At 34.9% G+C, this 21291-nt stretch overlaps 1 protein-coding gene across 1 annotated transcript in view; it reads left to right on the top strand.

The window, feature by feature from the left end:
• The window catches only part of ROBO2 (roundabout guidance receptor 2), a 598390-nt gene extending 577719 nt beyond the window's left edge, over window positions 1-20671 (top strand). The window contains exons 26-29 of the mRNA XM_053667263.1: window positions 6334-6507; window positions 12646-12918; window positions 14708-14908; window positions 16804-20671. Of these exons, the coding sequence (XP_053523238.1) occupies window positions 6334-6507; window positions 12646-12918; window positions 14708-14908; window positions 16804-16805 (650 nt within the window). The 3' untranslated portion in view covers window positions 16806-20671. The remainder of the gene's footprint in view (window positions 1-6333; window positions 6508-12645; window positions 12919-14707; window positions 14909-16803) is intronic.
• The last annotated feature ends 620 nt before the right edge of the window (window positions 20672-21291 follow it).

The raw sequence follows: 21291 nt of genomic DNA, 5'->3' as shown, positions 1-21291 counted from the left end.
CGGTGATGCAACAATTAGCAGGGTCATATTATAAAGCACAGACTTTACTCTAGCTTAATGGATCTAAGGATAAGCATTTATCAGCAAGGAAGGATTTAGCATAAAACCACATGTAAATGAATTGATAACTGATCATAAATTAATTTTAGTGCTAAAAATGTAATAGAGACACAGCAAGATGCCACTTTATCAAGGTATTTTACTGCTCAGTAACATTTGAGCAACAACTTAATACCCTGGACGCAGTTCTTTAACAGCCTGAATAAATTTGACAGTTACTTTTGCCTTTCAGCAATTTTAAATCTGAGAAATTTGGAAAGATTGAAAATGTAAACACAAATAAATTTGGCTATGTGGCATAAATTTATTTTTTATGAAATGTTTAAGTATGTGTTGATTATGTTTGGGGAGATAACATGTCAAATTCGTATGGATTGCTTATAATTCATAAATATTCTCTATATGAGCTGTTTTACCTAGTGTCATTTTAAAGTTTACATTTACATTAACATTTATAAAAGAAAACCATCTAGTACAAAAAATGCTTACCATGTAATTCATGAACCACTCTTTTCCAATAGTTTCTGTGTGTGTGCCAGTTTACATACATCTTCAGCTCATTCTTGATGTTTACCTCTAAAGAATGAAAAAGAATGGCAGCTACAGTGAGTTGAAATTGCCCACCATGGCCAAATCTCTGGTGCGTGTCTCTTCAACTCCGAAGTCAGCTACTTAGTTTCTTCGCTCTTACAGAGAGTAGGAAGGAAAGAAGAGCTGGTGTTCTTTCTATATTCACAAACCATCTCTTCCATTGCTACTCTCTCTTCCCAGAGAAGGGGAACAAACATCAGGGAAAACTTCATGAATGACTGCAATTTCTGAAGGCATGGCAAGGACTGTTAACAGTTGAGATAAATTCAGAGCAAGGACACAAAGGCAGGAAAGTAGTTACTTTGTTTAGGGCTTGTCAAATTTGCATCTGGAAATCTTCACTCAGAGGGACGGGCCATCACAGGGAGATGAACAGGGTGCATTTGACAAAGGCAAGCTAAACTTTCTGTTAAGATATCTCACATGGTGTCATCTCTTTAGTGACACTGCTGTGGTATAGGATTTTCCCTAAGTTTTACTTGTTTAGAGACTAAATATGTCAAAATGCTAAATCTTCAGGATAGAACCACACATCAAGCCAACCGGAACAGACAAAAAAAATTTTAAATGGCCCCATTTCTTAGTTATAGTTGAGAAAGGAGAATTTTTTAAGAGGGGAGGGGTTTTGTATGTAAATACAGGTAAGTATGGATGGAGAAGTAAGAAGAAAGAGTAAGTTGTCACTTAACGTGTCATTGCATAATGTAAATAAGATATTGATAAATATCAACATTCAAGCTATGGAGGCATAGTGAAGGCATATACAAATTAATATATCAGTTTCTCCTTTTGGGTAATTCCATCACTGCTTTCTTCATTGTCTAATAATCTACCAGAGTTGGCTATATTTCTTATTTAATGTTTTCTAGGAGTTCTTATAAGCACATTGCTTCTGCAACTAAAAGACAGTAATTGCTAGGAAATTACATGTGGAATAGCATCATATATAGAATTTATAATGAATAATGAAAATGTTGAAGACATTTAATTTAATATGCCTGATGTTTATTGGAATTTCTACTGTGCAGTGCTCCTATACATGAGAAATGAAAATAAGTAAGAGATAGTTCCTAATCTCCAGAGTGTCATTGTCTAGTAGAGGTAACATATGTATATGCGACAAATTGTAGTTTGTAGAGGCCTGATATGCTACTGTACAAATACTGTTTGAAAAACACAGGAAGCAGAGAGATCAATTCTCCTTTAGACAGAGTTGAAAGTGAGGTGGAATCAGAGTGATATAAGAGATGATACTGATTTGGACTTTAAAAGTTTGTCAGTGGCTAACAGAGTTAGCAACAGTCCAGAAATGTGTAAGTAATGTTACATAGGTGAGGCAGCGGGACTACACGGGCTGTAGGAAATTGGATTGGAAAGGTGGGCTGAGCTAGATAGTGAAGGATGTCAAATAGCTATATTTAGTGTTTGGATGTGGACTGGCAAACTAGGTAAACCTTTGAATAGAGGAACGCATGTGTGATAAATGTCTCAGAAAACTGATTCAGATAGCAGTGAGAAAGACAGAGGGACTAGAAGGAAATCAGCTAGGAATGAAATTGAAGATGAAGAAAAGGAGACACTTGGAGAGTGAGTTTCAAATGGCTGATACAGATGTATACGCAGATGTTTGGTAGACATTTAGAAATACAGAAAACCGAGGGACCCGGACTGAGCCTTCACAGGTTTCAAAACTATGCTCAGTTGTAGGATTTCATATTCTCTGGTGATCACTGACTGAATCACTTTGATTTTTTCTTATCTACTGTAACATTATGATATTGCAAAGCCTATTGCATCGTTTCTCCTTTCATTTTGGGCTGTTGGTCCTTGACTTGTGATTATTAACTCAGAAATTGTTCTCTCAGACGAGGCTTGGTTGCTGGTGTTATCTTGGCTTCCTTTCAGTGGCCTGTGTCAAGGGAATTTGTTTTGAAAGTAAAAAGTGTATCTTTGTGCTTTTGGCAAATAGAATCAAAACTCTATCTTTTTCTGCTACACTTAACACCCTTTTAACTTCTCAGATCCTTCTAACCCCTCTGGTTTCTGTTTTCTCCATCTGGAAAGTGCATGGACCCGTGTGATTGTATTCTGGCCCCTGGACTGAAAGTACAAATGCTTTCTCATACTTTCGTCTCCTAAATGTTAGAGAAAAGCAGAAAAATCTATGGCACTTGACTTTAATCTCTTTTATTTAAATACATATTTAGTTTATTTAGAAAATTTAAGTTAGTTTTTTATAAGTACCTTATCACTTGTCTTTTAAAAAATGTAGAATTAGCAACATTTGGTACTTTACTATGTTATAAATTAATGGTATGTCAACATAAATAAATATTAAAATGTTACTTTTATTGTGTAATAGATGTGGTTCTCAGTGTGCTTAGTCTAAGAAAATATATAAATTTGTAAAACACAATGAAAACTTAAGAATAAAAATTATTTCTCAGTATTTTCATGTTTCACAGCTCTTTACATATAAAGTTGAATTTTTTCCTCTATTGCCATGTTTCACTGTGCATATAAATCCATATTAATGCCACTGATATTTTTCATAGTGGTTAACTTTCTAAAATAAAGATTAGCATTAAAGAGAAAACTGGAGTTAATTAAAAAGCAAATGAAGCATATTGAGCTTTGATATTATTAGAACTTTTCAGGTATATATTTTTCTTATCTAAGTTTTACCTATTTTTTAAAGTCTATTTACTCTGGTATTATTTATACATTTTTTGTTAATGAATGTTTACTATTTCCTGCATAATTTAATTTTTACTTTAAAATCTTAAAATAATTCTAGCCTTTTACAATGTGTAAGTGTAGATTTCATGCAAATTATAATTAGAGTTTGCAATAAATTAAAAATACATTCACACTGTTTCTTCAACTGAGTTCTTGATACGTTTACTTTAAATACACTACAATTGTTCTTCTCTGAATTGTAGACATAAAATATACGTAGCAGTTTTCTTCTGGAAAATGATCATGAAATAACTTTAACAATGTAAGACTAGAACTATACAGAACATATTTTGTTCATGTATTGCAAACAGATACAGTTTAAATGAGCTTCATTCTTCTACAGTAGGAATGTTTAAAACGTGGGTGATGCTTGCATGTGGCTAATGACATCCTGCTGATACAGGTCTGTCTTGGGGAAGACTGAGCAGTTGAGGCAGCCTACTTGTTTGTTAGCATAGTATGTGCAGACAGGTGAGCTCTCCCATATCTACAACTCACTAGACAACTACATTTGTTTTTAGGTTCAATGGTAAATGGATGGGGCTCTGCATCTGATGAGGATCGTAACTTTTCTAGTCGTAGATCTAGTGTAGGTAGCTCCTCAGATGGCTCCATCTTTGCCAGCGGCAGTTTTGCACAAGCACTGGTGGCAGCAGCAGATAAGGCTGGTTTTAGGCTGGAAGGAACCAGACTTACAAGAACAGGTTGGTAGACGCCGGCTCAACACTCTTTGCATGAGTCTTGTCCTTTGGACACTGAGCTGTTTCTCTCCTGTCCTTCCTCCTCAGTGAGTCTGCCTGGAGGGATTTCTTTCGTATGCATGAACACAGTTTGGAATTTCATTACCAGAACTCTCTTCTGATGCTAGTTTTTCAGAGCCAAGAATGGGCTCCCACTCAACACTCTCTAGCCTTTATTTTCCTTTTTCTTCACAGTTCTGCTGATTAATTGGAGTATGCTTCCTTTTTATATTCCAGCAAAGCTGCAACTAAGATTGTCATTAAATTTTCAATAACTCACACTTTGCAAGATCCTCACAGAATCGATAATGTGCCCAGTGATTAAAATTATTCAGCCTTTATCTCCATTACTTTCCTTTGCACACTCTCTTTTTGCAAATGCATTTTCTGGGAAGGCTTTCTCAGCATGGGGTGAATGGATCTAAGACTGTCAGTCTAACAATTCAAATGGTTGATAGATTATTAGTTATTGGCTGCTAAAATTTTAATCCAATAATTTATTATTTTTTAAAAGATGCTAATAAAAGATACACCCACTGCATTTGCAATTTGGAAAAAATGATGACTACATGTGTGTTGCTCTTCAATGTCATCTAACTTTGGCTTCTGATAATAATAAGTCATAATGTAAAAGACCAATTATGTAATTTTTCACATATGTGATCATTCCTCCAAATAAATGTGGGACTCACTTTAGTAATAGATCTATAAGTTGCCATTGTTTGTTTTACTGGAACAAAATAACTTTGGCATGATTCATATTACTATATGACTATACACTTCTTAAGTATATATATATATATATATATATATATATATATATATATATATATGTTTCTAATATATAAATTAAACTTAGCTACCTTACAAAAAACTAATGTTCTAAATCCATTTTTTGAAATCCTAATAGGACTCAAATAATAAATTGAGGAAAAACAATTTTGACCCTTTACTAAACTCTCAGGTTATAAAAATGATTCTTGGGATATTTTTGAAATATACATCATCAATATTTTCTTTGAGTATGTGTTAGGTATCTTCAATTGAAATAAAATGATTTTCCAAGCATTGCAGAGGTTTATTTTTTATATAGCATCCAGACTAAAATATGTTATAATATAATGGTTATTTGAATTTTCTTGCTTTATAAAGCATTAAGTCAGAAACTTTATGTTGCCTGAGTGTTTTTGTGGCATAGCTATAAACAGAGCAGTAAGAAAGTGCAATGAAACTAATAAATTAGAAGGCATAAGTGCATTTCTTGCATGTATGCTAATAGCTAATAAAATATTAAGCAATGTTATGTCACACTGACTTAAGAAAATGTAACTACGTACAATAATTTTGTATGAAATGAAAACATGCACAAGAGAATATATACATGCACATAAAACAGCCCTCTCTTACCATAATAAGTATGATATTAAAATTAAAAGATATTGAAAATTTATTAGCTAACCTTTTCCCAGAATAAATTAACCTGCACATGTACACTAAGCCACAAGAAAAGAACATAGCTCATTTCATTTTTCAGTGAGAATTTAGTGTAGCTCAGATACAAAGTTATGTATCAGAAAACACCTATTGCACTTTGGACACATGAGGTGGTTTTGACCTGCTCTGTGTCGTATGCTATACACTACTGTTATTGAGTTTCTGCTAAAAGAGGCTCTCACTGTGTATGTAGAGAGGAGGTCAATTTGATAATGTGTCTGAGCAGATATTTCATGTAAAAATTAAATGTTATTACTACAGGGCATTTTTTCTGTCATCAAAGAGAGATTGTAGGACTCCAAAGGTGAAATTGGATTCAACACACAAGACAGTACATAATGTATTTCAGAAATAGTTTCTTTAATTTTAAGATGTAAAAACTGCACGAATTTGCAAATACTTATGAAAATACTACTAAGATTATTGAGGTTAAATAAAAATATTATATAGTATCAAGTTTGGGGGTGGAGGGTTTGTTTAATATTCATTTGTTTTCATTTCCAGTGGGTAGTGTGTTGGTTATCAAAAATTGGACAAGATACCTGTAACAGGCAATATATTTTTTATGGAGATACACCAGTATTTGGTATCTTCAAATGGCATCTGTAGGCAGGTTTCCAGGTTAGTAAGAACAGAGATATATGACAGACAGAACCAGTGTCTTAAAGTAACATTCTGTATGCCCCATTCCCCCCACCTTTTTTTTTAGGCAAAGCCTTTACCTCTTCTCAAAGACCTCGACCAACTAGCCCATTTTCTACTGACAGTAACACCAGTGCAGCCCTGAGTCAAAGTCAGAGGCCTAGGCCGACTAAAAAACACAAGGGAGGGCGAATGGACCAACAACCAGCATTGCCTCATCGCAGGGAAGGAATTTCAGATGGTAGGTTTGATTCCTTCTCTCTTGTCTCCTCTCTGAAGAAACACTCTGTGCCATCATTGCTTTAAGTGAAAGTAGCTGTGGGAGGTTAGGTATTGCCTCCTCACATAACAAGGCAGAAATCCTGGCAATACGGTCTTAAGTAAAACACCCTCTTTCTTAATAATCTGGAATTGTGTCTATATTACCAAGCCCCAGGAAATAGATGCCATCCACTTTTCAGTGTTGATTCTTCCACCTTGCTGGCATTATCTCCTATAGGATTAGGGGGGAAAAGCATAAGTAGCATATGCTACGTTGTTGGAACATTTCTTAGACTAGATTAAGCTATCTTAGATGCTATTTTGCTTCGGAAAAAGACTATGATTTACAATTTGGTAGATTTTTAGTTTTGTGAATTCTAGGGCAAAAAGCCTGCTGCAGATCATGTAGTTGATGGATTAGCAAACTTTTTCTGTGAAGTACAGATCATAACTAATTTTGGCTTTAGCAGGACATACATTTGACAGTGCCATCGATACACCAGTGCAGCTGTAGAGAAAAGTTAATGAATCAGTGTGAGTGATTTCTAATAAAACTTTATTGACAAAACAAGCAGCTACTGAGTCTGTGCAAGGGTTCAGTTTGTTGATCCATTTCAACCTTTTTTATTTATGTATAGTATCCATCTTTGAGTATTTGCTTAACATTTCTAGTTTTAAGAAACACCATAGAAAGATCTCTTATTCTATAATGAGTAATTCATAAGTTCTACAATGCAGGAATTATTTTCCATCTATTCAACCTAATTCTTATATATTTGAACATAGAAATAAAAATATTTATTCTGAAGTCTTATTCTGAGGAATATGTAAAATACATTATGCCTAATGTAACATTAGACCCAAAGGTTCATTTTTCCCCCTTCTCAACACTATCCCCAGCAAGCACACAGACTTCACCTTGAGATAGTTTTACTAGTCATCAAAAGGATGATTCTAGCTAGATTACACATTAGACCATATGAGGAGTTCTTAAAATATATCCCAGAAATTCTGACTTAATTGTTCTGGGGTGAAAAGCAGTTGTGGGCATTTTTAAAGCTCCACGGGTTAATCTAATGTAAAGTAGCCTTTGAGAAGCTATGAACAAGTCCTTAGCATTCATCTCAATCTCTGAGGCTTAGTTGGAAAAGTACTATTTGTTCTTTATTAGTTTTGGTGGGAGGAAGGGTGTCTCACAGCTTTGTGTGTACTTTCTATCATCTTATAATGTTGAGATTTTACAGCCAAACAACACTTGTTTCAAGAGCTGCCAGGTTTATTTATCTATCCTGCTTACTTTGATATTATTGGGAAATATTTCTATGGCATATGAGGGTAGAGGTACAACTGAGATTTTGATTCTCTGTAAATGGTATCCTGTGGTGAGGAAAAATGCTCACCACTGCCTCAGATGTTCTGAGCTGCAAGCTTAAAGCATTCTGTAGTGTTGATCTTATTCTCTCTGAATAACAAGGACTATTCTCATGGCTATGCTAATTACAAACCTCAGAATTTATGTAATTTTTTCTGCTATGAATGTCAGGAAAGAGAGAAAATCCAGGTGTGTGTTTTTATGTGGAGTTTTTTTCAAATTTCTTGAAGGTCATATCCAGAATATGTGCAAGATATAATATATAAATCAAAACAAAAATAGAAAGCTCTCTTTCTTCCTAGAACACTTTTTTGAAAGCTTTTTTAGAATGCCTGGTTAAAGCAAACTACCTCCGAGTCAAAGCATGATCAACATATTGCTTAACTTCCTAAAACAACAAATAGCTTTTTAACTTTTCAAATTTGCCAGCATTCCAAAAAGAAGTTATGGATTGTGTGTCCTGAGTGAATACTTTTTAGAAGTAGCGATGCTGCAGAGGAAATGTTGACTCACTTGTATTCCTGAGTGTTTGACCCAGAGACATTTTAGCTATGATACAAGGACATTTATTTTGTATGGCATCCCACAGATTATCTTTAGGGATATTGGTATTTTTTCAACAAATATATATGTAAGAGTATTTATATGCTATAAATGCATATATCAGTAATGATTTTATAATATTTGTACCTAAAACCCAACTGTTCCTTTCGGAAAGATTGTTGTTTCACACTTAACATATAGACATCTTAAACTAAAATATTTATGTTAGTTATTATAGTGTTTTATGAGTTTAATCATCAGAGTAATTATTTTTAGCTGCTATACCAAACAACTGCCGTCCCTCATTGGCTTAGTGCAGTAAGTTTGTTTCTCACAGACAAATATTTTATAAAGATCATATGAATCTCCTCTAAGTAGGGATGTAAGGAGCTATAATTCTTCATTGTTGGTATACCATTGTTGTCAAGATGGGACCTTTATGGTTTCTGAGAGAGGAGAAGACAGAACATGAATTATTCACTTGGGGGGCTCTTTGGCCAGACCAGCAAGTGGCACAAATCACTTCTCTTATTTCTTTGGCAAGAACTTTGTCACATGGCATCAAACTAACTACTGGTGTAGAGAAGTAATCTTTCTGTATGTTCACTAAGAGGGATTGGGAATGGTGGGAAGTATCATTCTCTGTTCCAAAGCCTCTGCAAACACCAACACACATATTAAGGAATGCTCCTTGCCCCTGGGTGAAGTTTCTTCTAAGCAGGCATTGCTCAGTCCAAATCTCCTATTCCATTTGCATAAGCCCGAGAGTACCCTTTCAAGTCAATACATTGACCAATGCTGAACAAAAAAGGTAGAACAAGTAGTTTTCTATTTATCAACCTTTCTTCCTAGAGCGTCTCCTTCCAGACTGCCCCCCACCTCCTAATTCCGCAAATGCCAGTCAGATAAGGGGCTCTTTCACAGACTAGCTTTGACCATTAAGCAAATTTCTTTCCTTATTCAACTATTCACTCAAATAAATGTTGAGCTCACAAGAAAGGAATAGTCAACCAATAGACAAAAGTCTCTGCCCTTCTGGAGCTTACATTCTGATGGGAGAAGATAGAAAAAGATTAACAAAAATATCTAGGTGAAAATTTAAAGTATGCAAAATAATAGTATCATGGAGAAAATATATAGTATGGAATCTGAGAAATACAAAGGTAGGTGGAGACATCTTTTAAGTACAATGCTCAGAAAAGACCTTTCCGAGCACTTGACGTTTGAGAAAAGACTGGAAGGTTATAAGGAAAAAAAACCAGTGCTGATAGGTGAGGAAAAGTCATTTCAGGAAATGAGCACAGTGAGTGGAAGCCTGCAGCTTATCTGATACAGATCAAGAGGAGCAGCGTGACTAAAGCAAAGAGAGCAACAAAATAGAATACGAAATCAGACAAGTAAAGAGGGGCCAGAGTTTGTAGGACCTTTGCACTTCTATGAGGACCTTGGCTCTTGCTTTGAATGGGAAACCACTGGAAATGCGTGCAGGCATGCATGTACATGTGTGTGTGCATGTTAAGGCTAAAGAAGTGACATGATCTTTTGTTGTTATAAAAATGTCACTCTCGCTGTTTTGTTGAGATAGACTGAATGTGCTTCTATGTGAAAGTGCACAAGCCACTTAGGAGGTGATTGGAGTTATAGAGGGATTAGATGCTGGTGGTTCACAAAAAAGTAGACTCAGTGGAAGCAATGAGAAAGGTTGAATTCTGGGTATAGTTTAGAGGTAGAGCCCATGGGCTGTTAGTAAAATTAACACAGGCTATAAAGCAGGGAAGAGAACAATTACACCAAAGTTTTGACAAACTTGTAGAATAGAATTGCTGCTAATCGAGATGAGGAACCCAATGTAGTAACTAGAAGGGAAGCATATATTATAGAGGAAGATCTAGAAGCTCAAGTTGGGTATGTGAAATTTGAGAGGCCTACTAAACACTAACTATTCAGTGTCAGTTTGGTTATATGAGTTGAGTACACAGGAAGAGAGATTTAGGCTGGAGATATGTAATTTTTTCATGCATCTCTCTTTTTTTAAACCTAAAAAAAGGAGGATAATAATGGCACATATATCATTCGACTGCTGTGTGCCTGACAATAGCAAATCCTCAGCAAGCTGGTAAGAGAACCTGTAGCAAATTGATTTAGTTAAAATGAATCAACCTAGAAATGAATAATAAATTTAATTTAAGTAAATATATTTGATTGCATACATTTATTTTTTCCATAGCCATTCTCAATTCCATCTTTTTTTCCAATTTGATGATTTCAATGTGTATGCAATGTTCTTTCTTTTTAGAATATACAGACTCCAAGTATATTAATTATGTAGCTGTATAATTTCAGGTTAAATTAAATAGTAATCAGAAATTTAGCTAGCATAAGCAGATTCCATTTTGGCCACTGTAAATATTAAGCTGCTCTGATGGAGAATAAAAATCAATGACAAGATATGCTGTTTGGAAAAAAATTACAATAATCTCTCTCCTACTAGCAGTCTTGAAACTAATAACTCAAATGAAATAATTAATTTGCATTTATAATAATGCGTATTGAAGGAAGTCAATTTTGAATACAAAGGAAATATCAAAGTCTTTGGTGGATTATTCAACAAACAGATATCTCAATATTAGATTAGCTCTTCCTTTTAGAAGAAAGATTTCAAATGCAACTCGATTCTCCCAGACAGAAACCCTGTGCCTTTCAATAATTAGTACTTCATAATCTAACAAGAGGACATACATAAGAAACAAAAACACCACTCCAACATGGGTGCTTCCTGAGCAGATGCTTAGTAGATCATCGTTCTCAGTTCAGTGGAGGACGATATCATTTTGCTAAAAAATGAGAGTATAAAGTTTCTTAAGAAAGTTTTTGAAAGGAGCAGCCTACCTTCCCTTAAAAAAACTTCCTTTTGTTCAAAAAATTATACTTTTCTCTTTTAAATTTTACCAACAATATTATTAGAAACAAGAGCACAATTACAAAAATAGTATGAGAAATAAATACCTATATTACATATGATATCCTCTATAATAAAATAAATATTCATATTATATATAATATTTATATATAATATTATTTGTTTTTATGAACAAATAATATAATAGTGGTAGTCTAAGAATGAACACAAAAATTTTAATAGCATGCTAGAAAAATATAAAAGAAAATAATCTAAAAATCTTTGAAGTGTTTAGAGTTTCAAATACTTCAGCAAAGTAATTTTGGAAATAATGTAATCGTGTAAGTAGTGTAACAGAACAAGCATCCTACTTAAATAAATATGTAAGAAGGGACAATGATATCACAATTGAAGACATTAAAAACATAAAGGTAATGATCATCTGAAGAGCTAATAAAAGGAAAATGAAAAATTAGCTGAGTCTTTGAACTTTTTATTTTTTTATATCTGATATTTAATTTCAAGAGCTTTTCTGAAAAATTATCTATGCCACTGCATCTCAGATATTCATGATACAGTGTCTGCTCTGGCACCATGAAGCATATTCTACCTGTACTCTGAACACTGGTTATTACATATTAAAATTAATACATTGGAAGAGTATTACATATTAGTTGTAAGTCATTAGCTAACTCATGAAACGAATAGCTAGCACTGGTTGTCAGGCAGAATGTTAATTGCATTTCACAAATGTTAGCTTAACCCTTTGACTATTACTAAATGTGCCACATACGTGGGTACCAGCAGTCATATGTTGCATATGATATGGCATAGAATTTTTAATTTCCCAAGGGCAAAATTTCCTATGGAGATTGGCAGGGTAGCTTTTATTCTTCCCAGAGCCTTTTATTAACACAGCTGCTAGAATTTCTAGTCATTTTGTGTTGTGGAATTTCTAGTTTGGGAAGTGGGGATGGACAATGGATTAAATATAGAGAAACCTTAAATGGCCCTTTACACCTTATATATGAGCCTCAGTGTGCAATTGAAAACACTTTCCACATATAATAATTGAATAAAATCAGTTGATTTTATTTCAGAGGCGCTGTGCTCAAAAGATAGCAAGGAGATAGATCAATAATGTGCATTTTGGCTGTAAACAATTGGGCTTCCCCCCATCCCCCAAAAATACCTTTTACTTAGGTGATAACTTTAACAAGGCAGAGTTTTTTCTTCATCTTGAACTAAAACCTGTATTTTTCATTACATTTTAGTGCATTCTAAACATTATTCAAAATTTTTAGATCTGCCACCACCACCAGACCCCCCTCCTGGTCAGGGTTTAAGGCAGCCAATAGGCCCGAGCCAGCATGCTGGTAACGTGGAAAACTCAACAGAGAGAAAAGGAAGCTCTCTGGAGAGACCAGCAGCATCCAACTTAGAAGACACAAAGAGCTCATTGGATTGTGCAGCTAGAACATCCCTAGACTGGCAGCGCCAAACCCAGGAATGGATTAACTCCACAGAACGCCAAGAAGATATACGGAAAGCCCTACACAAACAAGGTGTTGGACCAGGTGTGTTCTGCACTGTCCCAAGAAAGTGTGGACTTTTACCATTTTTTTCCCTCCAGGTATTTCAGCAGTGGCAGTTGTTTAGGGACATCTGAAACACATTTGCCTTGAAACCACTAGCCAAATCGGATTTCTGCAGCAGAGCGCACCAGCACTTCCCTTAAGGCTCATCCCAATGGGGACGGTTCCTCAAGTTAACTCTGCCTGGGATCTCTGAGCCCAGAGACCCAAACCTCCATCTGTGGCACTCAGGAGATGATTTGATTTTGTTGCCTTTTAATGTTTATACTGAGTACTTCTAACACCATAAAATTTTATCTTTAGTGTCAGTTTCAACTCTGCCTTCAACCAATTTGTTCATTTTGACTGAGGTAGCTAGTCATTCTGAAAGGAGAACTCACTTCAGTCAAATTGCTGAATTAATTGAAATAACAGTTGCAAATAAATGCCCAGTCACAGAATCCTCACATTAGAAGAGGTTAAACTGGGTCTACACTTTCTCCAGGTGATTACATTTAGTTGATAACAATTTAATGGGGAATGTTCTCATTTATAAATCAAGCTTCCTAGAAATATCACAAAATAAATTTCATGATTCATTTTGGGTGTTTTTTTTGGGGGGGCTGCTGTTGAGCCCATTACAGAAATGCATTTTCTGGAATATTTCTTCTCCGTCAGGATTTCTTAAGTATTAAAACACACACACAAAGTCACATACAGACAGAACATGTGAAAGAGTGTTGTTATACATTCACTTATTCATGTGGACTGAATCAACTCTGATATGTCCCATACCCATGCATTTGCAACAATTATATTTTGTCACAACCTCATGTTAGAAATACAATTTATGCAATGGCCTGAAAATGACAACATCAATGTCTAGGTTTAACAAAACATTTAAGAAGGTTTGTCATTAAGACTGTGAAAGAAAAATCATGTGATCCTTGTCATTAAAGATTATCTAAGGAAAAAAAATCTAAATTGAGTCAGCAGTTTTTTTTTTGGTCATCTAACCACAGTAATGATGGCCGATATCTGGAAAGAAAGAAGAAAAGAGGGGAAGGTGGATTGGAGAAAGAAGGGAAGGAAAGAGGAAAAGAAGGAAGTGGGGGAGGAAAAAGGAAGAATAAAAAGGAAAACATTTCAAAGTACTAAGTATTTAGTTATGCACATCATGAGTTATTTTTACAGAGATGATGCATAAGGAGAAGAGGCACATTATTTATTAAAATGTATGAGTTTCTCTTTTTTCTGTTCAGGAAGACAGGCTTTCAAATAATGTATTTCTATTCAAAGAAACAACAAAAATTTAAGAAGCCTATTTTAATTGCAAGTGTATAGTTCTTTATATAAATTGAGAAAAATGTCACCATAATTTAAAACCAAGACCCTGCTTCTTTTCAATCTTAATGGAAACATTAAATTGGAGCTTCCATTGAACCCCAGAAATCATTCTCAGAAATGCTTTAGTTAAACAATAAGATGCGTTGTATGCAGGTCTCTTTATAATATCTTTAAACTTTGCAAATGATATATAACATTGTGTATGTGTTCCAGTATTTCTTTTCATTTAATTCTGCTGCAGTTCCTATTGTAGGAAATGTTGCTTGCATATAGAAATACCTTTTAATCTGGGTCCTTATTAAATTTCATGTTTTTAAATTTTCCTAAAAAGCAAAATGGTAAAATAGCCCCCCTTGAGCTAAGTATTTAAAGTTAAGTTTGTTTCGCCAACATGCTGCTGTTTAACCTAGCGCTCTGTGTTTCTTTTCTTTCTTTTTGTTTCCAGAGGAGACCTTGGTGCCCTACAGCAAGCCCAGCTTCCCATCGCCAGGAGGCCACAGCTCCTCAGGAACAGCTTCTTCTAAGGGATCCACCGGGCCCAGGAAAGCCGAGGCCTTGAGGGGTGGCCACCAGCGCAATGCCAGCGACCTTCTTGACATAGGATATATGGGCTCAAATAGTCAAGGACAGTTTACAGGTGAATTATGTAAGTGCTTTAGGAGCTTTAAAAGCCTATGGGGATCTAGAAAGAATACTGGGGTAACAGTGTAGGGGAGGAAAAAGTTTTCCTCAACCCTCTCAGGGTCCCTTGCTGAGTCTGAAAAATTAAACTGGCATAAATTAACATAAGAAAAGAATATACAGTTTATTCATTTTTTACACATACATGGAAACCTTCACAAGAAGATGAAGACCCAAAGAAGTGACAAGAGGATGAAACTTTTCTACTTTTTAGACATAGAAACAATAAATATGTAAAGAATTGACAAGACAGAAGGGTTTGAACTGGGGTAGTAAATGTCGAAGTACATGGGATGATAAGGATTACTTTTTCAAGGTTTGTATGTACAGGGTTCTCAGCCCCAACTATTATGATAGGAATGGTCCATTCCCCAGGCACAGGGAGGGAAGCTGTCCGCTGCGGTATTATGAGCTGTTTGAGGGAAGAAGGGTGAAAGGGGAGGTCGGAGTGGCCTTCCTGGCTTCTGCTGTATCCTCTACCTCCTTCAGCTGAAGATATTCAATGTACCAAGGTGCCATCTTTGGGGTAGTATGGCCTGAACCCCATCAATAATATTGCCACAATAAAAAAAAAATCAGAACAGTGGAAAACTTGCTCTACTATGAGAATTGATCGTTGTTTCTTTTTAGCAGTTTTGGTCATAACTTAGACCATTGCTATTACAACAGGCAATGAAATGAATGTGTCCTCTATTTCAAATTTGGTTGTATTATAAAAAATCATCTTAATTTCAGCTCTTTGATAGTTTTAAAGAATCTCCTTAGCCCTGGCTGGTGTAGCTCAATGGAATGAGTGCAGGCCTGCGAACCACACAATCGCGGTTTGATTCCCAGTCAGGGCACATGCCTGGGTTGCAGGCCAGTGCCCAGCAGGGGACCCATGAGAGGCAACCATACATTGATATTCTCTCCCTATCTCCTTCCCTTCTCCTCTAAAAGATAAATAAATAAAATCTTTGAAAAAAAAGAATCTCCTTAGGAATTCATTTATTTTTTTAATTTAGGGAATCAACCTTGAAAAGTTGAGTTTTGATTTTAGTTAATTTTTAATATTTTGATTATTACAACATAACTTAAAAATAAAGTTTTCTTTTTAAATAGGGAACTGACATTGTTATTTAGTATAACTAACCTATTTTCTAAATATAAAATACTAGGCAACAGAGAAAGATAAAATGCTATAGTATGTCACAGTAAAAGGCTCTTGTTGATTTCATCAGGAAAGTTATCAGTTGTGCTATTCAATATCAGAGTTATAGTTGCTGAATATAATCAGCTGCTTGTATAAAATAGTTTAAAAACACTGCTGAGGAACAGCCCTGGGTTCCAACCTCCTCAACTGCTTACTTAGTTAAGTGAGAAGAGAAAGTTCTTCTGGAACTGGAAATTATTTTCCTAATCTTTTTTTCCTATCTAAAAAATCACATTGTTGTTATGCTCCAATGGCCGACTGGTGGATGACAGGGGATGGTGAAAACTAAAAGCACTGTCAAAACTAAATTCTTTATTGCTGTGAGTTGCGGTCTATTACTAATTGGATTGTTAATAAGCAGATATCTTTATAATTTTTGATCATGACTACTTGGATTTTTCTTTAACCTTTATTTTGGAATAATTACAGACTCACAAAAGTGCAAAAATAGCTCTTAGTGGATTTTAAATCTCCAAATTCTACAGTATTTCTTTTGTCCTCCTTCCCATCTCACTCAAGTAAAATGTCTTAAATTCACAAACACACAGAATCTATCTGATGATTTTATCTTTATTTCCTATCTGTTCACTTTGGGTTTTGGGATGCTGGTCACAATTTTTCAATACTTAAGTGCCAGCTTACTCCTTCTGTGTTTCTCCTCTTTACAGAGTAACTGGGAGGAGACGTGCAAAGCTGCTCTGAAGGACCATCAGGTCTGAACTCATGGAAGTGACGACACTAAACAGTGCAATGAACAATTTCCTTATTTATGTACTGTTAAAAGAACTGTAAATGCAATGTAAAGACACACAGCCACACATCCCACCGATATTTTACTTGTGTTCTTCTCTTAAGTACACCACCCACCTTAACTCTTTCTTGTCAGGAGTATACAAAAAAAGAAAGAAAACAAAGCTCGCCCTCCAGGAAGAAATGGATTTTCCTCTGTATATAATTTCTTTTGTGCATTGCTATGCAAGCTCACTCTTTTTAGCTCTGTTCATATTATTGTCTGTTCTTATTGGTCTATTGTACTATATGTGAATTAATAGGCTGTGGTGCCATATATTAACTTTTAATTGTGTAACTTTTATGTTTAAATTTTGCACTGCAATTTTATTTGGTGATAAGCACAAATCTCTACTCCTCGTGACATGAAGAAAAAGACTGAATGTGAAGGGAGTTTCTGTACTGTAAGCCAGGTTGGATGATGCTGGTTGTAACCAATCACGCTAGATGGTGTTCAGTTGGGGTATAGAAATAGGAAGATGTGAAGGAGAGTGATGTTGGTGAAGTCTTTGAACATCAGGAACTGAGTCAATAAAAAAAAGCAGAAAAGTGGCTTTTACTATTGACAAAAGCATGGGTCAAAGAAGGAAGGTTTAGTCTTAAGACTGAATAGACATTAAAATATATAGGTAGCAAAGATGTACTAAACTTGCTTTCAGAAATAATAAGGAAATTAAAGTTATATTTAGAATCAATTTTACCTGTTGTTGTAGTTGACCCATCTGAGAATTACAACAAGCAAAAGGAAATTAAGATGTTTCACAAGAGCTGTATTTATATAATCTTTTTTAAAAAGCATTTTCTGAATTACCATAATTAATCTCTCCAACTCATTAAGTCAGAATATAATACGATGTTCCCCAAGGAAACAAACCAAATGAACTCTAGAATATCCAGCAAATATTTAAAGAGACAGTTTATTATAAGAACATACTCGGACTGCTCCAGGATACGAAAACTCTATCACAGTATCATGCTTCATCTTTCTAATACATGTACAGTATACACTAGAGGATAGAGTTGCATCACTTCAAGTCATGACTTTTAAAAAATAATGCAGTCTGTATGCAACTTTGTGTTTTATTTGATGAAGAAGTGAAGTTTATGCCACCAACTATATAGCCAAACTGTAAGTACTTAAAAAGCAGTGCTCAGAGTATGTTCAACTCACAGTAAGTAGACTTATTGGCATAAGTATTGTATGGTGCACTCTCAGAAATTGGCTACCAACTAAAATATGTTTGACCCATTTCGAATGAGTAAATTGACAAGAAAAATGAAGAGAAGAAAAATGCATGTTTATACACTTTTTAAATAAAACCAAACCTCATAAATGGACATTAACAACAGTGTCCTGCCTCATTTGTTTTCACGACTTTGAGAACAAGAATTTCCCGAGCATCAGTCATGTGTGGTCAAAATGAGTATGACTTTGAAATATGTTAGCTACTGTACGTGTATAGTAAGTCAAGTAGAGGAGAACCTTCCTGAAATTTCTACTTGTGACATTTTCCCATGTGCTGCCTACACAATTTAAAATTCTATCTCTTGTTATATTGTCTTATCTTATTCCTATGACTTGTCCAGTAGTTGATTCTTTAAAACATATTCAATGTTATGATAAGGATCAATCCTCAAATACGGGACCCATTTGAATAACAAATCCTGCTTCATGCATTTTTGGCTCAGTCACCGATTAAATGACATATTGTTACAGTAATGAAAGAATTAAATGTTTTCACCTTTCGTATTCCTTGAGACTGCATCAACACAGGCAAGCACAGAGGAACATAATGTTCTTTATAGGCTCCAACCTCTTTTTGGTGCCATGTACTTCATTTCTTCACTGAGGAGAAAATTCTGACACATAATTTTCAACTTTCTCCCTTAAGTGTCTGAATTTCAATGCAGTTTGATTTCTTTGGGACAAAGATACTGGGAAAGCTGAGAAGTTTCTGCTAAGAATGAGTACATACTCACAACCACAAGACGTGAGGAATTTACATTTTTATTTATGCAATTCCCTACTTCACCTCTTTCTATTTAAAAGCAAACAAAGTTTCGTTCATCTGTATTTCTTCTGTATCTTCCTCTATAACACAATTAGGTCTAAACTTTAGTTCATTATCCGTATTATACATAGCCTTTGACCCCTGGTAACTGGCAGGTGTATGTGACTAATAAACCATGACTTCAAAAGTGGAGTATGTGTATGCAGGTGACTCCTGCAATAGTACTGGGCATGCATCATACCTTCCTCATTGTCTCCAATGTATACAATTAATTGTTATGGTTAGATTATGTCAGTGCAAACCTTACAGTTTCTTGGACTATTCTAAAATAAATAGTTCTAGAAATAGTTCTTTTAGAAGAGTCCACATTCCCTGTTAAATATAGTTTTAAATACATTGCTTGGTCAAACATTGCACACAAATTACCACCCTCCCCGATACATACAGAGCACAGTAAAAAGCTGTGGCTATTCAAATGAATTCAGGAGCACACCAAAACATTGTCAACTTGCCATGGGTAAAAATCTTCTAATCCTTATAAATCAAAATATCATTTACAAGAATACTAACACGTATGAGAATGGCCGTGATGTTTCATTTTGTAGCCAGTTAAATGCCTGGTTAGTCATCCACCTAGCTGACTCTTCTTCCTTGGGTGTAGACAGAGGGAGGCACACATGCTGTCGGAAGGGGATCTGGGAGGGACAGAGTGTAATCTTCCTCTGCACTTGCAGACAGCACTGCAGTGCAGTCCTAACCCACAGGCACAACTCCATTCATTACATGCAGTCTCCTTTGGGGAGACAGCCATGTCAGTGCACCAACTCAGGTATACCTCAGTGCAGGCAAGCGGAGTCCAGCTACCCCCTTCTCCGAGTTTTCCCCATGCCTATTTAAAGGTAGGTGGGAGAGTACAGGGACATGAAAACAATTGATTCCTTCACAGGATTTGAGTCCAGTTCAAGGGAAAACATGGGAAAATCAAAGTCAACATTTAAGGTATCATACAACCAAAGGAGGGAAAAAAACGTTGCAAGTTTACTTGCTTTAGATATCAAAACAGATTAAATGGTTTTTCTATGCCATAGTTTCATGCTCTGTGTATTTAAATATATTTTCAATGGGGTTCCAGTTGAAAGTTTGCATGAGATTTATAGAACACCTCCAAATTTCTATTGATCTAATTTATGTAATTGTCCGTTTACAACATAATTATAACCCTGCCAATGAACTCGAAACTGTGGTTTATCCTCACCACTGGAAGTGAGTGTGTGTCAGTATTAAAATCATGCAGAACCATGACATTCAGGAATTTGTTCATCCGCTTCTGTATACTGTATTTATAGAATTACATGACGAGAATTGTTGTAATGCAACCTGTCTTTCCACATTATCTTAAGAGGTGAAGTTACTTTTATTTTCCTTCTCTATGATGTGTACGTTAAATGAAACACCATACATTTTTTTCAATGAAATTCAATTTACTAATTTATCTTATAATTTTTAAAAGCATTTATTGTGACTTTTAAAGTGTTGCAAGATAAGGGATTTTGTGGCCGTGGGTAGAGTTTTTATACTTTGTTTTATAGATGGATTCTTTTTTAACTGTAGTTTGTTTAAGTCACCAAACAGCGTCCAAAATCTTAATGTGTTTCATTTGATGTTGTTGATCAGAAAAGTAATTGGCGTAACATTGATTAATAGTATTGTCAAAGAATTGTGTATTGTGTACTCACTGGGAAAAAATAAAATATATTCACATTTCAAATTTGTAAAAAAGCCATTTATGTAAAAAAAACTTGCTAGGAGACAAATCATAAACAGACCCTGCTGTCAACTTTTAGAACTCTATATTAATATTTTAAGACCAAATGCAATATCTTCTTTTCTCATTCACTTATGGGTTGGGCAGTGATAAATAATAATTGTCATTGACTTAAAATAGTGACTAAACAACACCAATGAAGACTATAAAAGCATTTGAAATTAAAGGTTTCACTCTATTACTACTTATTTCCAGATCTGAATTTCCCCACCTCCGAAAAGACATTCAGATATATAGAACACCAACTTCTTATCTACAAAATTACATAATAATTTAAACTAAACACACACACACATACATATATAAGTGTGAGAACTGGAAGCAGATATTAGCTTTAGAATAACTAATGATAATTTTTTAAAAGATGATGGATGTGTTGAAAAGTTATATAGTGGGTAGAAAGTAAAAATTTTCTACTTTATTGTAGTTAGTGAATATTTTATTATTTTTTAACTCTTTAAGTGAAATTATAGGATCAGATTGTTTCTAAAAATAGTTTGTGGTAACAGTAAAAATTAAAAGGAAGCTAA

The sequence above is a fragment of the Artibeus jamaicensis genome, unplaced genomic scaffold (assembly GCF_021234435.1).
Source record: "Artibeus jamaicensis isolate MK-2021 breed Jamaican fruit bat unplaced genomic scaffold, CSHL_Jam_final contig_466, whole genome shotgun sequence".
Taxonomy (NCBI): Eukaryota; Metazoa; Chordata; class Mammalia; order Chiroptera; family Phyllostomidae; genus Artibeus; species Artibeus jamaicensis.
Note: the sequence above shows the minus strand (reverse complement) of the source record. Positions and strands in the feature narration are given on the sequence as shown.